We start from the raw sequence: 26,399 nt of genomic DNA on the forward strand, positions 1-26,399 counted from the left end.
GCGGCGCCTGGCGGCGACACTCGGAAGGCCCGCAAGGTCGTCCAGTTGCAGAGATCGGGGCCTGAGCCAGGGAGTGGGCTCGGGGTTCCGGCTTCTTCTAGGGTTCTGACCTTGTCCGGGGCCCCGAGCTCTTCAAGAGCTAACCTCACTCCCTCCGAGACTGCTCCCTCCGAGCCCGGGAGGACACCATTCCTTCCCGGGAATAATCTATTCGAGGATGATTTGGCCCTCGATTCTGGCGACGTTGCTCGCGAGATCGTCCACTGCGCCTCTTCCGACCGACTGAGAACGGCTGGAACAATTGGGGTACGAGGGCTTCGTCGATCAGGCATATTCTATTGGCGTCATGGTGAGTGATATCACACTCTTGCTTTTTATATTTTTCTATATACCTGACCTCGGCTAATGCTTTGCTTCTTGTGTCAACACCTTCATGTGATTGACATGTTGGTGAACGCCGTGTCCAACTACCGAGACCGGGTGAGATTGCCTCGGTCGAAGGTGGAGGCCGCCAAGCGACAGAAACAGGAGGCTGAGGCCCAAGTGGCGGCTGCCATGCAACGGCAGCAAGAGGCCAAGGAGAGGGCAAAGACGGCCAAAGCTCAGACCGAGGTCGGGCGCAACCACACTCATTCGATACTTCGAGCCGCCGAGGGTCGCATTTTCGAGCTCGAGGCTGTACTGGCCGGCCAGAAGCGCGAAGCCGAACAGCTCGCTAGGTCGGCCGAGGAGCGGGTCTGGGAGGCCGTTCAGAATTACTGCCAGTCCGAGGTGTACCTGGACGAGCTGGAGGAGGCCACTGACAGCCTAATCCGGAGTTTTGAGAACTGCCGCGATCAAACGTAGCGACTCTGCCCCGAGGTCGACTTCAGCGGCCTTTGTCCGCTTCTGGGTGGAGCCGCCGAGTCTGCGATCACGGCTGAAGTGGGCGAGCTCGCTGAGTTGCACGAGCCCAATTCTGATGCAGACGGAGATGCTCCTGAGGCCTCTGCAGAGGCCGCTGCTGAGGTCGGAGCCGGGGCTGCCGCCGAGGTCGAGCCTAAAGCTGCGCAGGCCGCCTGAGCTTTACCCCTTTGTTTTTTGCTCCTTTTCTTGCTATTCTTGTGAAATGTGCCACTTAGGCCTTTTTGTAGTTGACCTCTTTTGTATTCAATCTGACCTCAAGGTCGGTATCTTTTGTAGTCGGCCTTTGGCCTTTTGACATCAATAAAATGCACTTTCTTGGCACTTTATTCTAAAATGTTGGCAAGTGCTTAAGCTCGTCTTACTGTGCGTCTTGTGTTGGATTTTTGCGCTTGGCATTTGCTTCCAACTTAGACTTGGGATGGTCACGCAAAGTCGATGAAGAGCCCGCTGCCTCTGAGCTCATCCGCCGACGCGCTTTAGGCGTCGAGGTCGGACATCAGGTCTGCTTCGAACCTTTTGAGCTCGCGACCCGTTTAACTTTCACTATAGTTTGTCGGGGTCTCTTTTAGATAGAAGGTCGTCGTGAGTTTTGATGCCTTTTGACCTTGTAGATCTTTTTAGGCTTCAACTTGGACGCACGAACTAAGGTCGAGGCATCCTTAAATTTTCTCTGAGGTCGAGGGAGCCTCTTTGGCTCGTGGTCGACACAATAAAGCGCTCCGGTGCTGGGGCGTCATCATACTTGCAGCCGAGGGAGCCTGTGGCTCGCGGTCGATACTGCAGAGCGCCCCGAATTCTGGTCGGGGCGCCATTGTACCTGTGGCCGAGGGAGCCTGTGGCTCGCGGTCGACTCTGCAAGGCGCCCCGAACTCTGGTCGGGGCGCCATTGTACCTGCAACCGAGGGAGCCTATAGCTCACGATTGACTCTGCAAGGCGCCCCCGCTCTGGTCGGGGCGTCATTATACCTGCAATCGAGGGAGCCTGTGGCTTGCGGTTGACTCTGTAGGCCACCCCCGCTCTGGTTGGAGCATCATTGTACCTACGATCGAGGAAGCCTGTGGCTCGCGGTTGACTCTGCAGGGCGCCCCCACTCTCTGGACAGGGCGTCATTGTACCTGCGGTCGAGGGAGCCTGTAGCTCACGGTCGACTTTGCAGGGCGCCCTCGCTCTAGTCGGGACGTCATTGTACCTATGGTCGAGGGAGCCTGTGGCTCGCGGTCGACTTTGCAGGACGCCCCGAACTCTGGTCGGGGCGTCATTGTACCTGCGGCCGAGGGAGCCTATGGCTCGCGGTCGGCACTGCAAGGCGCCCCGAACTTTGGTCGGCAGAGGGAGCCTATGGCTCGCGGTCGGCACTGCAGGGCGCCCCGAACTCTGGTCGGGGCGTCATTGTACCTACAGTCGAGGGAGCCTATGGCTCGCGGTTGGCACTGCAGGGCGCCCCACTCTAGTCGAGGCATCATTGTACCTGCGGTTGAGGGAGCCTGTGGTGTGCGGTCGACTCTGCAGAGCGCCCCGAGCTCGGCTCCAAGGGCGTCATTGTAGATTCCTTCGCGCACTTCCCTCATTGCGTAGTCAGCCTTTGAAGGGCAGGGGCATTTAAGGAGTGGCGATGTGACCAACTGGTGGTATAGCTTGCCCTCGCACATGAGATGTTGTCATTTGGCGTCAACTCGTCGGGCTTCAAGCTTATCCGCAAGGAGGACCCCGCCTCATAGGAGGTTAATAAGAGGGTCTGTCCAGCTCGGTTCAGCTTCTTTGCACCGTACTGGTTTCGGGTCCTCTGTGCTTGATACCTTTTAGAGGTATTTTATCATTGGCGGCTCCCACGCTTCGAAATTCCCCAGAACTTGGCTTATCACCAGTTGAGGGTCACTAGAAACTTTCGAGCGGCGGGCATCAAGCTCTTTCGCCGACTTTAGCCCTACAACTAGCGCCTCATATTCCGCCTCGTTGTTGGAAGCGAAGACTTCGAAGTGCAGGGGTTGCTCTGCTACTACTCAATCCGAGTTGGTGAGGAGGCCTGCGCCGCTGCCCCTCGAGGTCGAGGAGCCATTAGCATGTAGGACCCATGGCTTTTGGAGCGTCTGGATCTTTCGCTTCAACTCCTCGACTTTTCTGTTGAACTCGGCGTAGGCCGGACCCCATCTCTGATGGTTGTTCCCATGCTCAGGGCATCAGGCCTAGGGACCGAGCTCGATAGGGACGACACTCCCTTTTGCCGGCCTCCGTTCACTGCCTAGCAGGGAGTGACATCGCGAGTGTCGTAATAAGGACCCGTGCCTGCAAAAAAGGAGGTGCAGGCTGGACTCTTACTTGCTGCAAGCCCTGAACGGCCACAGTGGGTGTTTGGACTTGCTGAACAAGCAGATTGAACTGCTCTAGCATGACCTAAGGAGTTTCATCTGCCGGTGCCGCAGGGGGCGGGCTTTGGAGCGAGTCACCGGAAATCTGTGTTCGGCGCCTCGATGCATTAGAGGTTCCTGTAATCCTCAACTTTATGACCACGACTTAGGCCCTTCCTCTAGCGTTAGATGTTGTGGTTGAAATCTAGCCTAAGAGTGAGCACGCATAAGGGAGTAGAGGGGACGCCGGCCGGGACAGAGAAGAAGGCCACCTTCGGTGCTCCAGGGTACCTCCAGGAAGACGTCGGCCGGGGCGGAGAAGAGAGAGCCACCTCCTGCAGTCCGGGATACCTGCACAAAGCGTTCACCGGGGGTTCCGGCGAAGGCCCTCCGATGGCTAAGTTAGCGGAGGATCCTGCTGTGGTTAGGAGAGAGAGAGTCCTCCTGAGTACCTTTTCATGGCCTCTTTTATATCTCTTACCAGGGTGCCCCGATGGCGGAGGTATAGCCCCTGGCAGGTATGGCAGGGTAAAGCCCCTGATATGGCAGGGTATGGCCCTGGTTGACATGCATGGCGTGACCAATAAGCCAAGTACGGCGCAGTGAGGCTGCTGCAGGCAATGGCTGCAACATGTGTTTGCCGAGGTCGGCTCGGTCTCTAGCCTCTAGTGGAGGTCGACTCTGGCCTCTGGCGGGGTGATGGAAGCCCTCAAACGATGAATGGTGGATGCTGTGTTCATGGTGTGTTGAGTAGTTAGGATTCACCAAAGTGTTGGATGAACGCCCACGGTAGGATGGCTGGTTGGGGCTTGATGATGTGATGGATAAATTGGGTCAGTTTAGAGCTAATGTCCATAATTTTTTTATTCATTCAAAAGATCCTTTCAAATTACATGAGAGGCTTATTTATAGGATCCTCTAAGGATCTCAGCCATCTCTTCAAAAGAAGACAATTCAAACTCACATTTCAAATTCAAAACAGCAACTCTAAAGCCTAAAGATCCTCTTCCTTTCAAGGGATGACCAAGTCAACCTCCAAGCCCATGCACATGTCTTTAAATTCAAATGGCTCATCCACATGCCTTTTAATTTAAATTCAAATGGCTGATTGCTCCCTCTACGATTTAGAAAGCCACATGCCATGCTCCTCCTCATATGCCATGCCACCTTGCTGGTCCATCAAGCCTTGCACGCCTCCTTTCAATTTAGGCTCACACCCAATTGCAATTCGTCCATGCAAGCCCCCTTCCAAACCTTGTACACAACCAATCACCACTTGTTTTGCCTTTCTAGCTTCGGCTCGCTTTGCTTTCCTTGCTGCATTTCTAATGACCTTCCTCATGTCTTCATCACAGGGCCGAGGTCTGCCTGACTCTTGGCGGGGCCGAGGTCTGCCTGGCTCTTCACGGCATTGCCTGTGATCGAGGAAGCCTCTTCGGCTCGCGGTCGACACTGTAGGGTGCCCCGGTGCTCGGACCGGAACGTCATTGTACCTCTTCGGCCTGCTCGGCTCTGAGGTCTACTTGGCCGGAACTGGATGAGTCTATACCGGAATAGGACGATCCATTTTATGTCCTATCAATGTTCTTTTCTTTTTTTATTGGCTTTGACAAACTCTAGCCTTTACTCCTATGAGTCAAATCATCTTATATTGATAATATAGATGTACAACCACGTTAATGAAGGTAAATTATACAGTAACCACAGCAGTATTACCCTTGATGTTGCTTATAAAAATTTAAGAAATAATGTGCAAATATTATGGAAGAATATTGCAAGGCCTACAACTTGGTTTGCACAAATAAAATGCATATGGATCTTTTGATATTTACCTTCAGCCATAACTTGATTGATTATCTCATCTTTCTCTTTCAGAAGAGCAGCTGCATCACTTTTTCTACTATGTTCTCTCCTTAACGTATCCCTTTCCCTGGTGAGAGCATAAACCTGTAACAAGCAGTATCTATTTCATACCACACAAGCTGTTTCCATGAAATAATACTGCACAATAACTATGTAAATTGTATCTAAAAGGATGAACTGAACATATAAAACCTTTCCAGACAAGTAATATCTTTCTCAATTACAGACGAAGCAGCAATTTTAAATCAGTTGTTCTGATGGAGCTTTGAAATGATAAAACAACTGGTCGAGTTACCTGTTATTCCTGAACATTCTCCATGGCTGATAATATTTTTCAAGCAAGGAACTCTTACGTCAAAAGCACTACTCTTCCATCAAGAGCATACATGTGAGCTATGACTGCTTAAAGCCCAGTTGAACAAGAAAATTGTCATGATAACTAGTGTAGCTGGTAAAGTCTTTGGGAATTAGTACCAAGTACCTAAATGAGTTTCCCCTTCGCATAAATTGTGACAAGGATTTCTCCCTCCTTAGTTCTCTCTCTATATATAAGAGATGGACTTTGCTCCTTTCAAGAAAAGAGGTTATCCTTTACTTCCAGGTCCAAAATCAATAACCGGACACCCAAATCCTAGATTCACACCGTTGATCATAATTTGTATCATTGAAAATGTCTAAAAACCAAAAGTCATGTAGTGTGGTGGTTTCCAACCTATGCATCAATATCAGACATAAAAATATATAGTTAAAATGATATGGGACCGTATTTTGCTAGGGTCTAATCATTAAGATCTATTAATTTTCAATCGATACATATTTTGCTATGGTCTTAATTTAAATGCTTTATCATGTATTTTAGCACATTAGCACAATGAAAACTATCCATTTTTATCTACTTAATGCAAAGGATAGAGAACACCGAAACATGTGATTTTTTGTTTCTAGGCATTTTTAGAGGTATAGATCATAATCAAGGGTGTGGACCTTCAGTTTGAATACCTGATTATTGATTTTGGACCTGAGAGAAGTAGATACCTCCTCCTCTTGAAAGGAGCGAAATTCATCCCTATATGTGTGTGCGCACGCGCTAAGACTAATATTATTATTACTTTCCTTATTGTTATTTACATAACAATAGCAGTAAGAAAGGTGGAGTCATTGATTTGATTTCCATTACTGTTTTCACCAAACCCTGCAAAAGATTTCTAGAGAGACAGTAAATTGTGCGCACACCAAAGTATCATTTAGCCCGATTAGTATCTTTTCATGGTTACAAACATTTGCAACTCATAATAACATCAAATGGAATGTGATAAAAGGTGCAGATATATGTTTGCAACATAGAGAAAGAAGAAAAGATAGAGTTCTGGTACAGTTGCAGCATCACTAAGAAATAATCAAAAGCTTAATCCTAAGCATTCACCCTCTATCCATATTAGAAATATGTGTTTGCTGCAGCAAGGACTCGTTTAATGCAACTTACCATTTTCTTGCGGATTCAGCAAATTCATCCACTGATTAATTTCTACCTGATTAACACTGGATCAATTCCAAATTTAGTTCCTCCAGAACATTTACAGGTTTCAATTGGTAATTTGTTTCTTATGCTTCCCAACTCACTTTCTATTTAGTGACTCTATATGTATGTGATTTATATTGTCGTACTAGGATATACTTCTATTTGATGCAAGTACGCCCCCTTAGAATAGTTCAAGAGACATCAATACAGCCTGGCATCTATTTCTCCAATAATTGCTCCACTTGTGACTTCAAGCTCCAACATGCCAAACGGGCCACAAAAGCAGATAAATAGCAGACAAATTTCATAGCAAGTTAGCTCACTTAAACACCTGTCTAAAACATATAACACTTCCTTTATTTCCTGACATTCGAACATGGCGAGCAAGATGCAAGATATTTCAGAGTATAGGTGTAATATCAACAGAACAATAGCTTCGATCACCAACACTAAAATCTGCATAAATTCTTTTAGGGCATGGTTGCATAGTTGGGATTTTTTATGCTGTAGGACAAAAAAACATTACAGAATCCATATATTCATCATATGTTATGAAACCTATCATCCCATGTGAGGACAGTCCTTGAGGTTTATAGTCCTATCCTCCATTTGGATGCAGAGATGGCAAATATCCTGTAACCCGAGTAACTGGAGCTTCTGTTTTGTATTAAAATTATTAAAAACAGGAAGTCAAGTTGCAAAACACCCTCCATTTCGTCTCTTGTTTAAGCAATTGTGGATAAAACATCACAATTCCAAATAACATGTTGCACTCCTTCAGCTCTCTCAAAGATCTCCTTTTGTTTTTGTTTTTGTTTTCTTTTTTTTTGATACACCGTGACTCACACCACACGGGCGTGGGTGCACCCAGTACAATCCGACAAGAGGAGGTGACGAAGGGAGGGAGGAAAGGGGGGAGGAACAACCTCGGGGCACTCCCAAAGGAATGCTCTTGAGTGATGTGCAGCATAAGAAGCAATCTAGTTGGCGGCGCTATTCGCTTTCCGAAAAACATGAATGGCTCCGAAAGCGACAAGCCCCCCAGCAATCCTGCAGATATCTCGAATCATGATTGTCATTGCCATGCCGACTCTGAATCCAGGCGATCACCGTAGCCGAGTCGCCTTCCAAGTAGATACTATTTGCTCCCAACTCGCACCTCGCATGCACTATGCCTTCCCATGCAGCTTTCTATTCTGCTCCGGTGACATGCTCATCGAAGGTGCACCAATCACCGGCTGCTACGAGTCTGGTTTATAGTTTCAGATCACGAAACCCATTGACTACTTCCGGATTAAAATTCTCTAGAAAAATAATATAATGCTATTCACAAGAACCAGCTGCTCTTAATAAAGTTACCGAGCTACAGTCAGTTAATGTTTCCTCTTCATTGCTCTCATTGGGAAGGGAAGAAAAATAGACTTAGCCATAAACAGACACCAACTTTCCTTCCATTGCTAAATACCCCTGCCCCAACCTCAAAGAAGGGGCAATAAAGGTCCATAAGAGGGTGCATGCTAGGAGCCATGGGAGGATGAGAGGGCTAGACATGGGAGAGAAAGGTAAAGGTGTCAGGAGGCATGAGGTGACTATAGTTAGGTCTGAGTCTCTGAGATGGTGATCATGGCATGGAACACAAGAGGGATGGAGGAAACCGTATGCCCTTGTAGGAGACGATAGGAGGTGACAAAGGCCAAGCTCAGTAATCATAACGGAAAAAAAAATCTTTTTCCCATTGGGACCAGGATATTCTGCTGTAGTTTAAAGACAAGGTTTTGCTATGCAAACAGCACATCAGGCCTGGCCTGGGGATTTTAACCACCCACAAATTGGCATCCCTTGCAGTCATCTTTCTTTTGTCCACTAATATAATATGCCATAGTTAACAAAATCATAAGTATACAAGTGAAAGAGGCCCCCTCAAATGTCCCTTCTAACAGAACACATGTACTTCATGAATCTACAGTTGAACAAACCAACCAATAAACAGTTCCTCAACCACAGGACTACAACTTTATCGGACCAATTAAGCCTCTCTATAAAGATACTAATCTCCAACAAAAGCAAACACTAGTAGGTGTCGCTTGAGCCTAATGAATCCTTAGTTCAAGAAATTCCTCACAATGGACTTACAAGAAGGTATATGGTACATGGTAAAGAGAGTGGAAAAAAACAAAAAAAATTATTAGCAAAACAGGACACAAAATAACTGCCACAAATTAAATTCAAGCACAGTCAAACTCTGTGTGTGAATAGCTAAAAGGGAATCGAATCAATCAAATTTAGTTATTGAAAGTCATATAATCAATTACAAGGGTTCAAAAGTACTTTACTACATACACACATAACTACAAGGTACTACATATGATGCAGGAGTAGTGGATGATGCTGATCAACCCATTTTGATAGCCTTATATCAAACTCTAGTCAAATAGTGTTTATTAGTTCTTAATAGTTAGTGATTATAATGATTTAATTCTGTGTTAATGTTGAAAAAGGTTTCACAACTTGGTTCCTATTTTGGTTTCAGCACCTTGGGTAGATTTTGGGCTTCAGCAGCTTCGCTCCAGGTTTTAAAGTTTTAGCCAAAAAAATATAGGAAAAAATATCTAAAAATAGTAAAAAAAAAATAAAGCAAGATAAGTTATTTTTCCATTGGATTGTGTTTTAAGTTATCTAGGTTCGTAATTATATAGTTTGGGTAGTTTTAGGCTGAAGTTAAACATTAAGCAAGTCATTTCTCATCATTTGATTGTATTTTAAGTTATCTAGAATCAAAATATATATAGTTTGGGTATTTTGAATCTGAAATTAGTGAGTAGGCCCTGGTGCAATGGTAATATTGCTCCATTATGACCTGGATGTCATGGATTCGAAATACGGAAACAATTTCCCCACACGTGGGGGCAAGGATGCTGCCCACATCCGACCCTCCTCAAACCCCGCAGTGGCGAGAGCCTTGTGCATTGAGACGCCTTTTTTTCAATCTGAAATTAAACTATATTGCATCTATATTGAGTGTATGACATGAACGTACCAATCACTTAAATAAAGTACCAAATATCAATCAAACAAGCATAAACTAACAAGACAAATACACGTGAATGAAAAATAAATTAGGTTTATCTATTCAATAACACACTACTATTGCAAGATGAATCATGCAAATAATAGTGACCATCATCAACGTCACAATGTGGGCGAGAATATTGATAAAGATGAGGATAAACATGAGATGGCTTCCCACCAATCCACAAGGTTATAAAAGTAATCTACGCAGTTATGATCCCAACAATCAGGAATCTTGGGAGGGGAAAAGTGGGACAGACCTAACTTCTAGCATCTTTTAGCACAAAGTGGTTGCCCAGGACTCGAACCCATGTCATTGTACTTGTCAAATCTAGTCTTTTATCATTGCACCAAGCAATCCAAGAAGTTATGAAATACTTTATTTATGGATGTAAAAAAATATTATCTTCTGAAATATATTGTATTTAGTTGTCTAGAATACTCTTCGTAAAGTACTAAGATAAGGGCCGGTCATTGGCTAACTTCGTGTCGTAATGTGCATGAGTAACTCCTTTTCACATTAAGTACATGTAAAATTGGTCTTTGAGAGAAACTTAAATCTATAGACCATAATTAAAAAGCCTTATCCCATCACTATACCATATATAAAAATTTGAGACGTGCAAATGAAGCAAGCCTTGTGCAAAAAGCCAACACAACTCCAAAGTAATAAACAAAGGAATCATTACAGTAACATGAAGTCAGGGACTGATTGTTACAGTTTAAAATAGACATTGGGGATAAGATGAAGAAAATGAGTAAATTGTGCGAACGAAATGCACCTTCCTTTCAAGAGATGCCACCCTTTGATGATATTCCTCTCGTAATGCATCGATTTCTGCTTCTGTGGATTTTCTCTGACATATAGTAATCAAGAGAAGAAACATTATATAAATGAAAAATGTATTAGAAACAACTCTTAATTCATGTAGTCATTAAACAATTGCTACTACCACTCAACCATTAAAGTAACAATTTGCACCCAACTTTTCATTAATTCAGAAGTCCCTAGTATAAACACCAACATAATATAAATGGACAACTGTAAGAACATGTGATTTTGGATTGAACTTTTGCCAGCCAGTTGAAAAACCAAATAGCTAGTTGCTGCATAAACAGGGATAATTTATCTCAGTGTACTATATCGGTTGTTTGCCAGCTGTATGCCTGTATGTCTGGTTCAATAGTACCACCAATTATATGAGGCACTGTCGCAGTGGGCAGATTGATCAAGGGAGCAACGCAGCAAATAGCCTTATAGGCATAGGCTTAGCCGTCAATCATGTCTCACGATTAGCAGAACTTGAATCATAACTAGTGAAAATGTGGACATAAAAACATGATTCCTGGGGGTTAGTAAAAAATTTCTAAGATCTAAACAAGATTGATGAATTTTAAAACTCAGTAATTAGCACACATGAAACAAATACAGATCCCATGGGTTTAGTTTCACAAGGAATGATGAATCAGCAATGATGATATAGCACATCTATACTAATCCATAGAGTATCATTTTTAAGAACAACTCCACCAAATCCATTTAATTCCAATTAATCCACACACTACAGTCAAACATGTATATTGGGAATAGAAGAAAAATATTCTTCAGCATCAACTTTTCAGGGGTGTCATCTATTATCTCATCACCCCTGCATGTGCCCTACACTTGCCTCACCACTAAGCCTAAGAGCATATTACTTCTAATTTAATTATATTGGAATTTTTTATTGGTTCAGCCTTTTTCTTAAACTTATAGATCATGTGGTATGTATAAAAGCTGATATCCTTCACATTCCCTGCATGCTCCCTCCATTACAATGGTGCCCACAAACATAACTCATCTGTATGAATTATTTCTTCATACAATAGTTTACAAAATATTTAAATCCAAGGTGAAAGGATATTCTCATTTGCAAAATTGAATCTCGGCAGATGTTGTTTAGGAAACCATTTTCCTGCACAATCAATAAGCCCACCTGAATGTGGATAACCAATGGCAGCATTGGGAAAAAGGCAGGGAAAGCATGACGGTGCATACATCAATCTGCATTTCTACAGTTAAGAAATCAAAATTTGCGGCAAGTATCAAAAAAGGGGCAATTAAAACATGACTATGCATACACCAATCCACAATTCTGCAGTTAAGAAATCACAATTTGCCACAAATACCAACTGATGGCATCTGCTGTATTCTTAATAGCAAGAGAATATAAAGCATTAAGCTCCATACCTACCTTCAGATCATCAATGGTAGATTTTAACTGTTCATTCTCATTCATAAGTCTTGCAATTTCATCAGCTTTGGCCTGCAAAAGCATCGGAAAATATAAACGTAATGTCTGGTAGATAATACTACAGGATGGTTGAAGGATAATTCATCTTCATTGTAAGATGAACTAAGAATTACTATATGGTGATGCCGCAGTCCCTAGATAAAAAAACTGATGATATTAAAATTGTAATGGAACATGACATAAGTGCAGAAACTCTTATATGAAGGTTACAGTTCAGAGCTTCCCCTTTCCCTCCACTAGAGTGCTGTCTCCAGACATGAGATGGTTTTAAATTTTTAACGCTCTACAGAAAAGCAAAAACACAAGACAAGCTATTGAAATAATTGATGCTCTAAACCTAATGCAGATAGAAGCATGAGACCATAAGAACTAAAAGCCACTTGATGCCAAGACTTTATACATCTTTTTTTTTCCGCTTGTGCATTCTTATACCAGAAAGTTATTAGCTACATAATATCATGAAAACCACAATCACAAGCAAAAGGTCCTTTTTCATCTCTTTTGCACTGTCATTTTATCATTTTATGTTGAAAGAAAAGAGGATGTATTATATAAATGATATATTAAATAGGCTTTTCTATGTCTGTATACCAGATGTCAATTCGACCCAGTATACTTTGTTACAACTTGGATTTTTTTTTTGGCTTTCAGAGGAGCATAATTTGGAGCTCATGTAAAGAAAATGAACAGCTTGTGCTGGATCATTAATTATATTCTCTGGTTGCTTTGTTGGTCGGGCCACTGAATACTGCTAGAGTAAGGAGAATTCTTTTAGAAACTAAAAATCATGGATGAACTGCACCAGCTGGAGCTGACTGACCAAGTCCAAAAATAGCTTGTTCAAAATAGTTGGTTCTAAATCCTAATTAGCCTGCATTAGCTACAAAAATGCACTAGAATTTGTTAAAAAAACCATTTAGAAGTGATAACTTCAAAATGTCAACTGAACTAAGTACTATACTCGCAAAACAAAATACAGAAAATGTAGCATGAGCTAATTATAGACTTTCTAATTACTCTCATTGTCTAAGTATTTAAAACATTACCTGGGCTTGCCTAGCAGCACCTTGCAATGCAGCTTCCATCATTTTCATTTCCTTTTTCACCTTCTCTGTTTCAACTAAAGGATCTGTGGAACCTGGTACATTCACTGTTGTGCTCGATGACTGCTTCTTCTCATCAGTTTCAAGATCCTTCCCTTGGAAGCTCATTTCCACTGACTCACTAGATGCATCGGTATCATGAGATATAGATTCAGGAGTTACTGCTGGATCCTGCTCAGAGCTGATAGAATTTGGAATGTGATCCTCAGATTGTTCTTCAGCAGTTTCATGCTTTGGCATACCAACTGGTATCACACTTGAAAACTCTGTTTCAAGGCTCACTTGCCCATTATTTAAAACATCAGCCTGATCAGGAGAACCTTTATCAACAAGTTGTTCAGGTTCCATCTCATGTTTGTCTTGATTTACCTGTGAATCCTTTATATGATGCAACTCATTTGGTGTAGATGGGGCATTGCTCTCAATTCGTTCTAAGCCATCTGTGCTTGTTAGCATGGAATCTCCTGGCTGTAATTCATTGACGGTTCCCACCTCAGCATCTGCTATATTCTGTAATGTAAGAACAGAATCTACTACATCAATACTCCTAGCAGTAGATAAATTGTTCTCAGCTTGTGAATGATCTGATTTAGCATCAACTCTGTCTTCATCAAGTTCTCCAGGTGCATTAGATGAAATATCTACTTTATGAGGATCAACATTTTCATCCTTGCTTTCAGAATCTTCTTTTTCCATCTCAACAGAAGCAATTGTTTCCGCCGTAGATGTAGGTAATCGTTCATTAGTAATACTATCATAAGCTGAAGGATATTCTGAAGATTCATCTTTCACTGATGTTTCAGCTTTTACTGATGATTCTTCTTTTACCAAGGATTCTGCTTCTACTGATGCTTCAGGAGCACTTCCATCTCCTATATGCCCCATAAAACCCCCCAGATCAAAAAGCCCTTTCCTTTCTGACGCTGCTTCCCATGCTCCCGAACCTAATGATTGAAAAGAAATAAAAAAACACATAAAAAGTGATTGGTCCATTAAAACATAGTTGAAAACAAATTTATTATGTTTCAACAATGTTGGTCTATGGAAAAGTAGTAAAACAAAAGACAACTTAATAAGTTAGAACAAGTTAGATAAGTAAATGTCTAAGCCATGAACTTTAACATATCCGAGAAATGGAAGATTGAGGAAATTTGAAGCATTCTGGCAATTTGCAGTGAGGGAAATCAGTATGTAGGAGTTTCATTGATTTTGATAAGAACCTTTAACAAAAGTCCTATTGATTTAATCGGAAAGAATTGAATATAAGTATCACCAATCAAGATCAGCAGATTAATATAATGACATGAAAGATCAATGTAAACCTATGAAAAGATCAAGAAAGTGCATGACTCTGTCCTCATGTTGCAGGTATAATTAACAAAGTTTGAAGGAGACTCCTTAGTCCTTACACTATTGTATCTAAAAGTCCTTAATTCATTACCAAAAAAACAAAATAAGAAAAAAAAAACATTCATATGGCTAAAGTTCTAGATCCACATTTGAATAGCAGGGTATAACTGGCTTGACTTAAAACTCGTAACTATTATTTTATCCTCGACCATATCATCTGGATGAGGTTGAAATTAACCCAAGGATACTTGATCGAGAACCACCACCAACATCAAAATTTTCAAAAATCCAAGCATCCTAATCCTTAGCAAACTAATTATTTCGTATATTTACAAACACATGAACATGTAGGAAAATAGCATTACCTTCAGCTTTAGCTTCTGGTTTCTCCTCCAAACCAAGAGCGCTATCAAAATTCTTCTCGATGTTCTTCACACTCTCGCTCAGTTTCGTCACCGCCCCGGCAAGATCTGGGAAGCCTCCCAATGAGACCTTCCCCAACCACGCCATTCTCTAATCGAGACAAGAATCCCACTCGATCCAAAGTCAAAATGCCAACCTTATAGACATGGATCTATTCTGCATCAATGAGCAAAATACAATGTTACGATACACTATCTTTTGAAGACACCAAAGGAATTCTAAACAACCATATTTCCCAAATTCAAGAACCATTTATTCATGAGAAAAACAAGGACCCGTTGCAGAGAGCTGGATCGAGATTCTCTACATAACACCTTGAATTCCGTAGAATTTTAGTTTAATTTTATTCGAGAAAAGAATCCTATCGGTTTCTGGCAGCATTCACAGGGGAATTGAACCGGTCAGACTTGAAAAGATAGAAAGATCGAGCATGAATGCTATTAGAGAAAAAAGAAATCCAATGAGACTCTGAGGTATAGAAGCCCTGGGATCAAGAAAAGCGGTCGATCAAATCCACAAACCTCGAGGAAGATCCAACCAAGATCCGGATACCTTGATCCAATCCGACTGTTTTCTTCAGGAAATCGAGTCGAAAATTCGAAGATTTAGGCTTGCGATCGCGGATGAGTTGGGTGGAATCCGCCGATCTCCACCGACGTATCGAAGGCAGAGGAAAAGAAAAGGAAAAACCTAGAAATGAAGAAAGAAACAAAAAAAAAAAGGAGCTAAAACAAAAGAATGAAGGGAAGCTCCAATTTCTTGCTGCCCCTCCAGTTGAGCTTCTCCCACAACGATCCGAAAGTATGGATCGCACCGATTTCCTCTACGATTTATCTCAACGGACCCATCGGTAGATCCGGTTCGCCGATCGCCGACTCTCGTTTAACTGGGCGCGGACTACAAGGCCTTGTCCGACTCATAAAATTAAGGTTGTTGAATCTGCTCATTGATAACCCCAACAGGATCACCATGGTGATTTAAGATCTCTGGTAATCCAAATATTAGAGTGATTTGATCCTAGTGATTTAAAATCAATGTATTTGGTAGGCCATGATTCAGTGATTAAAAATCTTCGGATATCCATTAGTAACTTGTTTGGTATGGTACGGAGATCCAAGATCACGGATCACATAATACCACAAATATCTCTGATATATCTTAGATAGAACTTTTATGTGTTTTTAATTCTCATGAATCAAAAATATAAGCCTATATGCTAATTTCTATAATAGTTTCATAATTTTGTCACATATTCTATTTTTAGTAGCCCTTATCATATATTTATTAATCATATAAAATATATTATAATAAATAATGAGAGCACAAAAGTGCAATCGTCAGGCCATTTTAATTAGTATTTTAGCTAATCATTTAAAATAAAATTAACTAACTAATGTTTTATTTGTGCAAGCATCCCACATTCCATGTCCAGGTTCAACCGAGCCCAACTGCATCTGACTTGTCTTAATTCCCACGGGCATCACCCTGATGGAGTCGAGTCACTACCGGCTGCCACCCACCGTTGTCTCAGCCCAACTTTGATTCCAGCTCCCAATCGCGCGCATCTTGATTCTGCGTGCCAGCTCCCGTTAGATCCCCAGCATCACGCATCCATTTTTCTCTCCCGTCTTCAACGCCTCAGCCCGCCAGCCAGCCACACCTTCCGCTCCTTCCCAGCAACCAAAGAAAGAAGTCCTTCCGCGTGCCAGCCATAGGGCTGGAAGTGGGCCGGGCCGGGCCGGGCCACACCTCTACCCAAGCCCCGCCCGAAATTATTTTCCGGGCTTCGGGCCGGGCCTAGGTCCGAACAGTTTTACAGAAACTCGGCCCGAGCCCGGCCCGAGCCCAATTGGGCCAGCCCGATCCTGGCAAATATATATAATGGAAGAGAGCGGCAGCTTCTTATGTCCAAGTGTTCACATTTCTATGGATATTCTTATGACAGTGAGGAGATGAAGGTGGAGAAGGGAGCAGATGAGAAGGAATGTAAGAGTAATAAGAAGAAGAAGAAGGTAGCGAAGAGGAGGAAGAGGAAGGAGAGGGAGGTTGATTCAGCTGCTAAGGAGACCACCGATACTCCTGTCCTATGCAAGAAAAGAGACGGCAAAGGATGGCGCTGCAAGAGACCGGCGCACCTCCCCCACTCCCTCTGCCACTACCACCTCGCCCAGCTGCGCTCCTATACCAGTAATAGTCACAGTAAAGTCGCCGACGTCGAAATTGGAGATGGTGATAAACATCGGAAGAGGAAGGCAGATGCATCTGGAGACAGATCTAATTCCGACTGCCCCTTCCCACCCTCATCCTCTTCCTTCCTCCGCAACAAGCTCGCTCATGTCATCACCGCCCTCATCCGCTTCGAGTACCCCACCCTCTGGCCCTCCCCCTTCCTCCAACTCCTCCCCTGCATCCCATCCCCCGACCCTCTCGCTGTCGACATGTTCCCCCGCCGACCTCCTCCTTCTTCGCTCCTCCCTCCTCTCCCTCGCCTCCGACTGCCCCTTCCCACCCTCATCCCCTTCCTTCCTCCGCAATAAGCTCGCTCAGGTCATCGCTGCCCTCATCCGCCTCGAGTACCCCACCCTCTGGCCCTCCCCCTTCCTCCAACTCCTCCCCTGCCTCCCATCCGCCGACCCTCTCGCTGTCGACATGTTCCCCCGCCGACCTCCTCCTCCTCCGCTCCTCCCTCCTCTCCCTCGCCTCCGACTGCCCCTTCTCCCCGCCGACCTCCTCCTCCCCCGCTCGGGCTTGGGTCGGGCCCGGGCCGGGCCAATGAGATACCCGAGCCCGGCCCGAAATAGAAATGGGCTTAATTATTCAGCCCGAGCCCGGCCCGAAATAGAAATGGGCTTAATTATTCAGCCCATAGCCCGGCCCGCGGGCGGCCCGACCCGATGGGCTTCGGGCCGGCCCGAGCCCACTTCCAGCCCTAGCCAGCTACCGTGCCAGCAACGCCCGGAATCCCATCATCCCGAAATCCCAGCACCCGAAGAAGAAAGCCCCAGCCGTGATCCAATTTCCGGCGATCCCGCACCGCGTTCCCACCTTCCGTTTCAGCTCCCAGCATCTTTCCTCTTCCGCTTCCAATCCCGACGATCCCCCACCGCGTCTTCATCGCATCTCCTTCCGTTTGTGATCAAGGAACCGCATCTCACCGCTTCCCGAATCAGCATCCGCTGCATCCGTGGTCAATCTCCTCCACGGATCACGCCAAGATCGCTCCTCCTCCGCCTCGCAGCCGTCCACGAAGCTTCCGCCCGTGATCAGCGATCCAGCCTGCTCCCAGCGCCCGGATCTCGTCCGTGATCGACTCCTCCCCGCGTCCTCACCGCGTCTGCCATCTCCCTTCCGCATCAGGCGTCCATCCGCGGCTATAAGAGGAGAAGGAGGAAGAGAGAAGGAGGGTGTGCTCAGTTGGGGGTTGAGGCCAAGAACCAGAGAAGGAGGAAGAGCTCGGTTGGGCCAAAGCTCTCGGCTGAAGGGGGGTGGCCGGCTGGTCCAAGGGAGAAGAAGAAACAGGGGAACGGAACCTTCTGTTTGTGAGAGAAGAAAGAGGGGAAGAGTAATGCTCTGTTTTCAGATTTGAAAACAGAGCATCACGCTTCCTTAGTTTTTTTTATTATTGTTTTTGTTGTTTATTTTTTAGAAGTTATGTTTTTAATTTGTGTATTAGTGATTTTGGGTATTATGTTGTTCCTATTTCTTTAGTTTAATTGAGAGCAATGTTTTAATTTTTTAGTAAGAGTTTTATTTTGAAACATGTTGTTTTGGGGTTTTTAGATTTAGTTTAATAAAGAGTTTTATTTATGCTAAAGTTTTTAATTTATGTTGTTTTTAATTTCCGTTCCTCAGATTCTGTAATCTTTCTTTAATACATTAAAATTTTTTTCATGAAATCGATGTTCTAGTCTTCAATATTCCTAGCACTATTTTCATCCATTTTAGTTCAGAGCTTTCTTTTTTTTTAAATATATAAATATTTTTTTAAATCTAAGTATATGTCCTCTAGTTGATTTCAATAAAAAATAATTCTCTGGTAGACCAGGAAATCAGTCAATATCCCCGACATAATATTTTTTTTTCCATCATTCAAAAGTCGATTTTGAATCCGAGTGAATGTTCTAATTTTTATGCAACTCCAATCGCCTCTCTGTGGATCGACCTCTTACAACCGCTATTCTTCGAGTAGAACAGGTAAGAGTAGAATTAAATTTAACTTTTGTTCGTCGGTTCTAACAACGATCGGTCTAGCATATTTTTAGTTAGACAGAAAAAGGACGAACAATAAAATATTAATATATTTATCAATATATTAATTATTAATATATTCTACAAAAATATATTTATTACTCCTATAAATTATTAATCTTATAAAGATATGTTATTTTTAGTATAGAATTAATATTTTTATTTATACTTATAATAGATTTTTAATACTAATAATTATTTTGATTAGAAAAATAAGGTAAATAGGAATAATATATTAAATATTTTCATTATATAAATATAAAATATAATAATATATTTCTACTATAATTTAAAATTACCCTTCAATAATAATATGATAATAATATGATTAGTAATATATTATAATATAATATATATCATTAATATAATATATAGTGTCAACATAATATTATATATATATAACATTGATATAATATATTGATGGTATAGTGATATATCAATTTTTTTGCTAAATTGAGAGGTATTTTTGTCTTTAACTTTCAACCCAGGATTACTGCTCTAGGATGATCTTGAATTTCCGACCTCAAGGATGGGTATCCCATCATCGAGTTGGACGGTGATTTGAGGAATGAGGTGATTTAAGATTACCACCACGTAGGATCATGGTGGTGCAACTAAATGCGGTGATCTCATCACCTCCATCCATATCACCTTTGATCCTGGGACGATCACCCCATACAAAACGCCCCCTATATGGAGCCCTCTGATGGACCTCTTTTTTTTTTCTGGTGAAAGGGTAAAACCCTTTCGATCCAATTGAGCTATACTGACTCAAGATTAATAAATTGAGTTGTATCAGAAGGGAAAAGAAAAGGCTGTAGGGCTTCATATTCGGTTTCATTAATGTACTTGAACCGTGCAATTTAGATGAAGACGGCGATACATTGTTAGATTGGATTGAGCCAGGGTAAAAATTTTACAGGTTCAATTTGCACTATATGCAACACTGACCTGCACATGTAGTTGTCTCGTGAACATATGAATGTTCAAATCCATACTTCTATTATCTATACTAATAATTATTTGTATATGGTATATAAAGAGAATTATCAAGTATCTACTTAAATATATATATTGGACAATCAAAGTTCACTTGCAGAACTCTAAATCATGAAAGGGCTATTAGCCGGTGCGATCTGGGTTTGGCAATGGCCCTTTCACAATTTACCTGTCTAAATACTAATCAAATATGTGGTGTTACATGATTTCACATGGATGCATGGGAATCGTCAAATCTAAATATCCCATATCCTAATGGCATGATACCTAAAATGCTAAGATTTCCTGTTCAAGGTATTCAAGATGTTTGATTGGATGTAACAAATGCAATACAATTTGCATCTTCGTGGATATGATATATGTCACACCTCGATGTTAGTACAAGCCGAGCATATGATGGGTAGCCGCACATCCAAAGGGTTTAATCTCGCATGTAAGGTCTGCCTTTTGATTTATGCATATTCATGTCATTCCAAACTCGGGCGGTGGTAGAAATAATTAATATAATGCAAGTATTCAAATAAAAGTAGCCCACAATCACTAATAATAATGAATAAAATATAAATGTCCAATCAAATTAATTTAAAGAAAAGCTAAAATATTTTCTAGATCTTGAACTCTTCACTGCTCGATCTTAAGCTCTGTCTATTCTTCTACATCTTAAAAAGAGAGAAAGAGAGAAAATGAGCTTTACAAACTCAATAAGTTACCAAAATCTCTAGTGGGCTAAAGTACATTTTTTTCAAACAATTTAACAGTGTAAGATGCATTTATCAATATAATTTTTTTTTCAAAAGATGCCATGCATAAAAATAAACCATAAACTCTCTCACGGCCTTTGGAGACTAGGGCCACAATCAATCCTGTGACAAGGCCCAAAAGAGACTAGCCTGTAAATATAGACCACACAATCTATCAGCATGTGCTAGCAATTAGTCCTAATTGGTAAGAAATGGAAAGGTACTAGTTACACAGTCACAATTCGCCCCTAATAGAGAGAAAAATGGACTGTCCAGCCCACAACTAAAAGGCCACCCAGTTTCGGCCTAGTAAACATTAACGACGATCGGATGAATCTTCACCTCGGCCTAGGGCCAGCTCGTCCTCGAAATTTTGCCGAAAGCTCCACTAACTCCAGACAATCGCCGACTCCCCCGACCAAGTTCGGGGTACCTCCGGACTATCACCGACCTGCCCCGGCTAAGTTCGAGGCGCCAACCCCCAGCGATTCACCGTATACGCTCCGACCTTCGAACTCGGAGCGCTCCCTTGAGTACACCTTGGAACCCGGAAAATCGAGCTACTCCCAGTTTCCGCCAAGCCGACCTCGTCAAATACATGACGCGACTATTTAACGAGTTCGGCCCCGTCAGCGACCACATCCATGTGCGGGCCTACGCCACCTATGTGGCCGTACTCCTCCACACTGCCATGTTATATCTCCATAACCGGCCAACAGCAGTCAAACGGCACCCTGACTACTCCGGCCATACCCTGCTGTGACCGTCAATGCCCTACCGTTCTCAAGAACGGACTGTACCACACGTCACCAGCCAACCTGAGCTGCGCGTCATCCGACTCAGAGCCATGCCCTTTCATGATGGAGGCTGACAGTACCTCCGATACCTGGGCCACTCCACCGAGGCTATAAATAGCTCGGTCACGTAATTTCTAAGGAACTTTTGGGTCGGGACCAAATTTATCCACTCTAACTTGATCGTCGGGGGGCCCTCACCGAAAAAACCGGTGAGGCTTTGTGCAGATCCACGGTTGTTGCGCAGGAGGTGGCTCCCGTCTTCCCCTTTCCAGCACCGGCGGCTTCCTCGGCTCCACCGACGTGGTCACCCTCAGGCCAGATTTGAACCACAACAGCACCGGAACAAGGCAAAGGGACTAATTCTAAAAATAAAACACGTGATTAATCAGCATGTGCTAGTGATTAGCTCCAATTAGTTGGATCCAAAAGGACTAGCTCTGCCAGCGATCAACCCTGATTGGTTAAGCTCAGAAGGAACTAGTTTCTGACATATGGCCAACGATCAATCCCATTGGCTAGACTTAAATCATAGTCAAACTAAAAAGTTTTCATAATGTATATAGCAATCGGTTTCTCATACATAACATAAACATACTTGTTTTCAACAACATAAGCCAATCAACCAAAATTTCACATCTTATTTTCAATAATAGAAAATTCATTTTTTTACAATTTTTATGCAAAATTAAAATAAGAGTAATAATCTCTTTCTAAATATTATGCAATATTAAAATAAAGATATCATCTCATTTCAAACTCTGCAATTATGCAAATAAATCATTGTGTTCATAATCATTCCAAAATAAAAATTTATGCTTGATCAATAATTTTTAAATTACTCTTTTTACGCAAGCATGCATAGTATTTCATAAACATGCAAAATTTTCTAAAATTTCCAATTATTTAAATATTTTCTTCTCAATCATTGCTTCAAAACTAAATAATATGAATTGCAATTTTAAATATATGGCATACACTATAAAATCACCAGAGGTAAAAGAAACTTACAATCCTAAATCAATCGGATCCAAAATTTCTTCTAGAAAGACCGATCATAGCCTTTGACACATGGCCTAGTCCTTAGACCCGATGCTCCGATGGAGTTGAAGACTACTTTGATCAAATAATTAACATTGTTAGCCTTCAATCGGGAGAGAAGAAGAGACCAGAGAGGGGAGAGAGAGAGCGAGAGAACCTTGATCTAGGTCTCGGTCTCGGCCTAATCTATTTGGTTCGGGTCGATCATCAGGAAAAGGGATAAGTCTAGTTGGATTTTGGACCTGATTTAAAGAGGAGAAATAATATCTCGGAATTGGTTTCATCTAAAAGGGAAGAAGGGAAGGAGGGATGGGGATCCGACAGTGGCATGACCTGCAACGAGGTGGTTGGGGCCTTTATATGCAATGGTGGTTCGCTCGTGTAAACAGACAAGGCAAAATGGGGGCTTGAGAGAGATAGGGATGGGATTTTTGGCGGTGGAAGTCAATTAGGATGGCTTGGTGGCCACCAGAGATGATGAAGAAGGAAGAAGGGAAGGATCCGAGCTTGGTGAAGATCAATTGCATGAAACGAAGGAGATTTAAAGAAAAGGGTGTTGGAAAGGAGATATCGACTCAATGTTGACCGTTTGTCAGTTGGAAACGGCCCCAACAACCGATAGTCATTCGTATGGACCTTGCGGAGTCTGCACGGGCCACACCCCACAGCCATATCCCAATGATGGGAGCTTAGGCAGAGAATTGCGATTGCAATTTCTTTATTTTGAGCCCTGTCCTTCTTTTTTTTTTTGATTTTAAACATAAGTGAGCTAGACCTGCCAACTTTAGTTCAAAACAAGCCCAATTTGGGACTATTCTCCCAATATATGGATAGTTTTGTATTTATGTAATGTAATAGAAACTAAATCAAACTGATTCTGATGGGATTTGTGGTAACACACTCGGAATAGAGGAAAACAAGGCTAAATAGGGACTTGAGAGAGATAGGGGTGGCATTTTGGGCGATGGAAATTAGGTGTAGCAGCTTGGCAGCCACCGAAGACGAGGTAGAAGGGAGCGAGGAAAAGATTCAAGTTTGGTGGTGATCGGTCGTAGGAAATGAAGGAGATTTAAAGGAAGGAGTTTTGGAAAGAGAATAAGCTTGACTCAACAGCGGCCGTTCGTCCAGTGGAATGGGCTCTAAGAGCCGATAGCCATTCGTAAAGGTCTTGCAGAGTCCGCACCAGCCATGCCCAATGGTCACATCCCAATGGTGGGAGCTTGGGTAGAGAATCGTGATCGTGATTCTTCTGTTTTGAGCTTTATAATTTTTCTTCTTCTTCTTTCTTTTGATTTTAAACAAAAGTCATTTGGACGTGCCGACTTTAGTTCAAAATAGATACAACTTGGCCAGGTTCTCACAATATATGTATAGTTTTGTATTTATGTAACCTAAAAAAAACCAAAATGAGATTGAAACCATCATAACATGGATATATAATACAACACGTGTTATTTGGTCCTCTCAAACCAAGATGGCTGCTCATTTCTTGTGGCTGTGGCTCACAGGTCATACCCATCAACACTAGTGCAATATGAGATACCTTGCGTTTGACTACATGCAAACGTATACAGCCATGGATGCTGTCGTGTGCCACTAGCACCATTAATAGGACTTGCAAATTACACCCCTGCCAGATCTCACTTGGATCCGACTTGCATGGACTCATGCACATAAGTCAGATACGAGTCCAGAGACCGATCCATGTAGTTTTTTAGGTCCAAATCCGTGACCATCAAAATTTTATTTGACGCTGCAGGATGATATATACATTAGGGTCTTGGATTGATTTTTATGGAGGCACAACACAACTTGAATACTAACATGATACATACCCAATAGTTTAGCTAATATAGAATAAAATTTTTATATTTATATTTTTTATTTTTAATAAAATTTATCAATGGAATGTTGAGTTCACATCATTTGAATTGTTTTGAGCAATGTACGCCATCTCAATATCAAGCTTCATACCTAATATGGAGGCCAATTCGGTGTATCGAATATCCCTCTTGTATCATATATCAATAGTAAACCAATACAACCAAAATTAATTATCTACTTAACTTGACCCTTTTTTTGGATGCATACATTATAAATTTAAATATAATCTCAAACCCACAAACAGGGTGTGCTGAGGCCAAGCAACACGCATACCCAAGTCAGTAACATCCTTGATGCCCCGATTCTATCGTGTTAAAACCAACGATATTGGGAAATCTATGAGGTGGGAAATTAAGCATGTCTCATGCACAATCGTGTTAAAAGACTTGGCTTATATAGTAAAATAAATACCCATCAAGATTCAAGCATGGTTATTTGTAGAGGAGACAAACAATCGAAGTGTATGGTTTTTAAAGTTTCCAAAATATCCAAAATTAATTACTTTTTTTTAGAAGAAACATTTTTTTTTTTTCTTTTTTTGTACTTGGAATGATCATGCATCCTCAGCATATCTAAAATACAACTTTCGGTAATCTGACATTTAAAGCCACCTTTGACGCATGGCCAACACAAAGTTAACCCACAAAAAAAAGGTGCTACATCAATTTCAGGATTTTTTTGCTGAATATTAGTATAATTTGTATTAATTTAAAGTGAGCTATCTTGAAGAGAAATATTATAATAAACTTGTTACAGCTGATCATACTCAAGAGTCAAAACCTAGTTACAAAAAAAAAATAAAAATAAAAAATGTCAAGACCCATATTTGAATCCCTTATGCATGTCAAGGTATTAAAAAAAAACCTTTAGATCTGGATCAAAGTAAATAATTTAGTAGATACTACCTAATTCACTGGATAACAATAAGCCCGCCGAGCAGAAATATACGACCAAAAATATGAGAACGAATATCTCTCTTAGACATATAAACTCATTTAGTTCGCAGAAAAAAATTTTATTTATTAATTTTTTTTAAAAAAGATAATTCTTGAGAATATGATACCCGTAGTTTTGCTATGTTTGGTTCATCATGTAAAATGACATGTTTAGTTGAGCATCACTTTTTTAGAAAAGCTGTATAACATACCTATTATATCTTTAATAAAGTAAAAAATCTTATCTATGAATTTTGATGGATCATGGATACTTTTGAAAAAAAAAATTCAATTCTTAATCAGTGGGAAATAACTTTTTTATGTCCCCCATAATTTTTTTTCTCATGAAATATGAGAATTTTATTCTCATAAAAATATTACATTTCTATCTCTTTTTAAAACTTTAATTAAATTGGGTTCATAATCTTAAGCCATGGAGCACCGTGCCGACTGTTGCGCCTTTTAAATTTCAAGTTCAAACTTATTTTTTGACTCATAAATATCAACCTCATTTTCTCCAAAGTGACGGCTCTGATCTAAGCAATCTTTTCAACGTCTCCAAGTGATTTAAAACATTTAATAATCTTACAACTGTCATCCAACGGTCATGATAAATGAAGTGATATCAGAGCTCCTAAATTCCGATATTCCCGGCAGTTAAAATATCAGTTAAGCTAACGTCTTCCTATTACAGTTCACGTAGTATATTGTACACCGTAGATCCCTAAATTTACGGCAAAGAACTGATTTCCGTAAACAGCCACCTCGGCGTTTCGGCGTCAAGGAAAACTTCTCCTTTTTGGCGCATTCTGGTAAATCCGAATCAACTTTCTGACCATTATAGCCCCCAAATGGCCAAACTCTTCTCTCTCCACTCGCCTCTCT

General features: G+C 41.9%; 1 protein-coding gene across 5 annotated transcripts in view; it reads right to left on the reverse strand.

Annotated features, from left to right (window-relative positions):
- LOC103706849 (golgin candidate 5) overlaps positions 1-15,762 on the reverse strand; it is a 39,879-nt gene extending 24,117 nt beyond the window's left edge. The window contains exons 1-6 of one of the 5 annotated variants that reach the window (XM_008791100.3): positions 15,426-15,762; positions 14,816-15,029; positions 13,044-14,044; positions 11,938-12,009; positions 10,486-10,560; positions 5,085-5,199 (exon numbers count right to left, since the gene is read on the reverse strand). In XM_008791100.3, coding sequence (XP_008789322.2) covers positions 5,085-5,199; positions 10,486-10,560; positions 11,938-12,009; positions 13,044-14,044; positions 14,816-14,960 — 1,408 coding nt within the window. In that variant the 5' untranslated portion in view covers positions 14,961-15,029; positions 15,426-15,762. Of the gene's footprint in view, positions 1-5,084; positions 5,200-10,485; positions 10,561-11,937; positions 12,010-13,043; positions 14,045-14,815; positions 15,030-15,394 lie in introns of all 5 variants that reach the window. The other 4 variants (XM_008791102.4, XM_039125490.1, XM_008791101.4 and 1 more) reach the window with 4 other exon arrangements.
- Positions 15,763-26,399: the final 10,637 nt, after the last annotated feature.

This window comes from Phoenix dactylifera, chromosome 4 (genome assembly GCF_009389715.1).
Source record: "Phoenix dactylifera cultivar Barhee BC4 chromosome 4, palm_55x_up_171113_PBpolish2nd_filt_p, whole genome shotgun sequence".
NCBI lineage: Eukaryota > Viridiplantae > Streptophyta > Magnoliopsida > Arecales > Arecaceae > Phoenix > Phoenix dactylifera.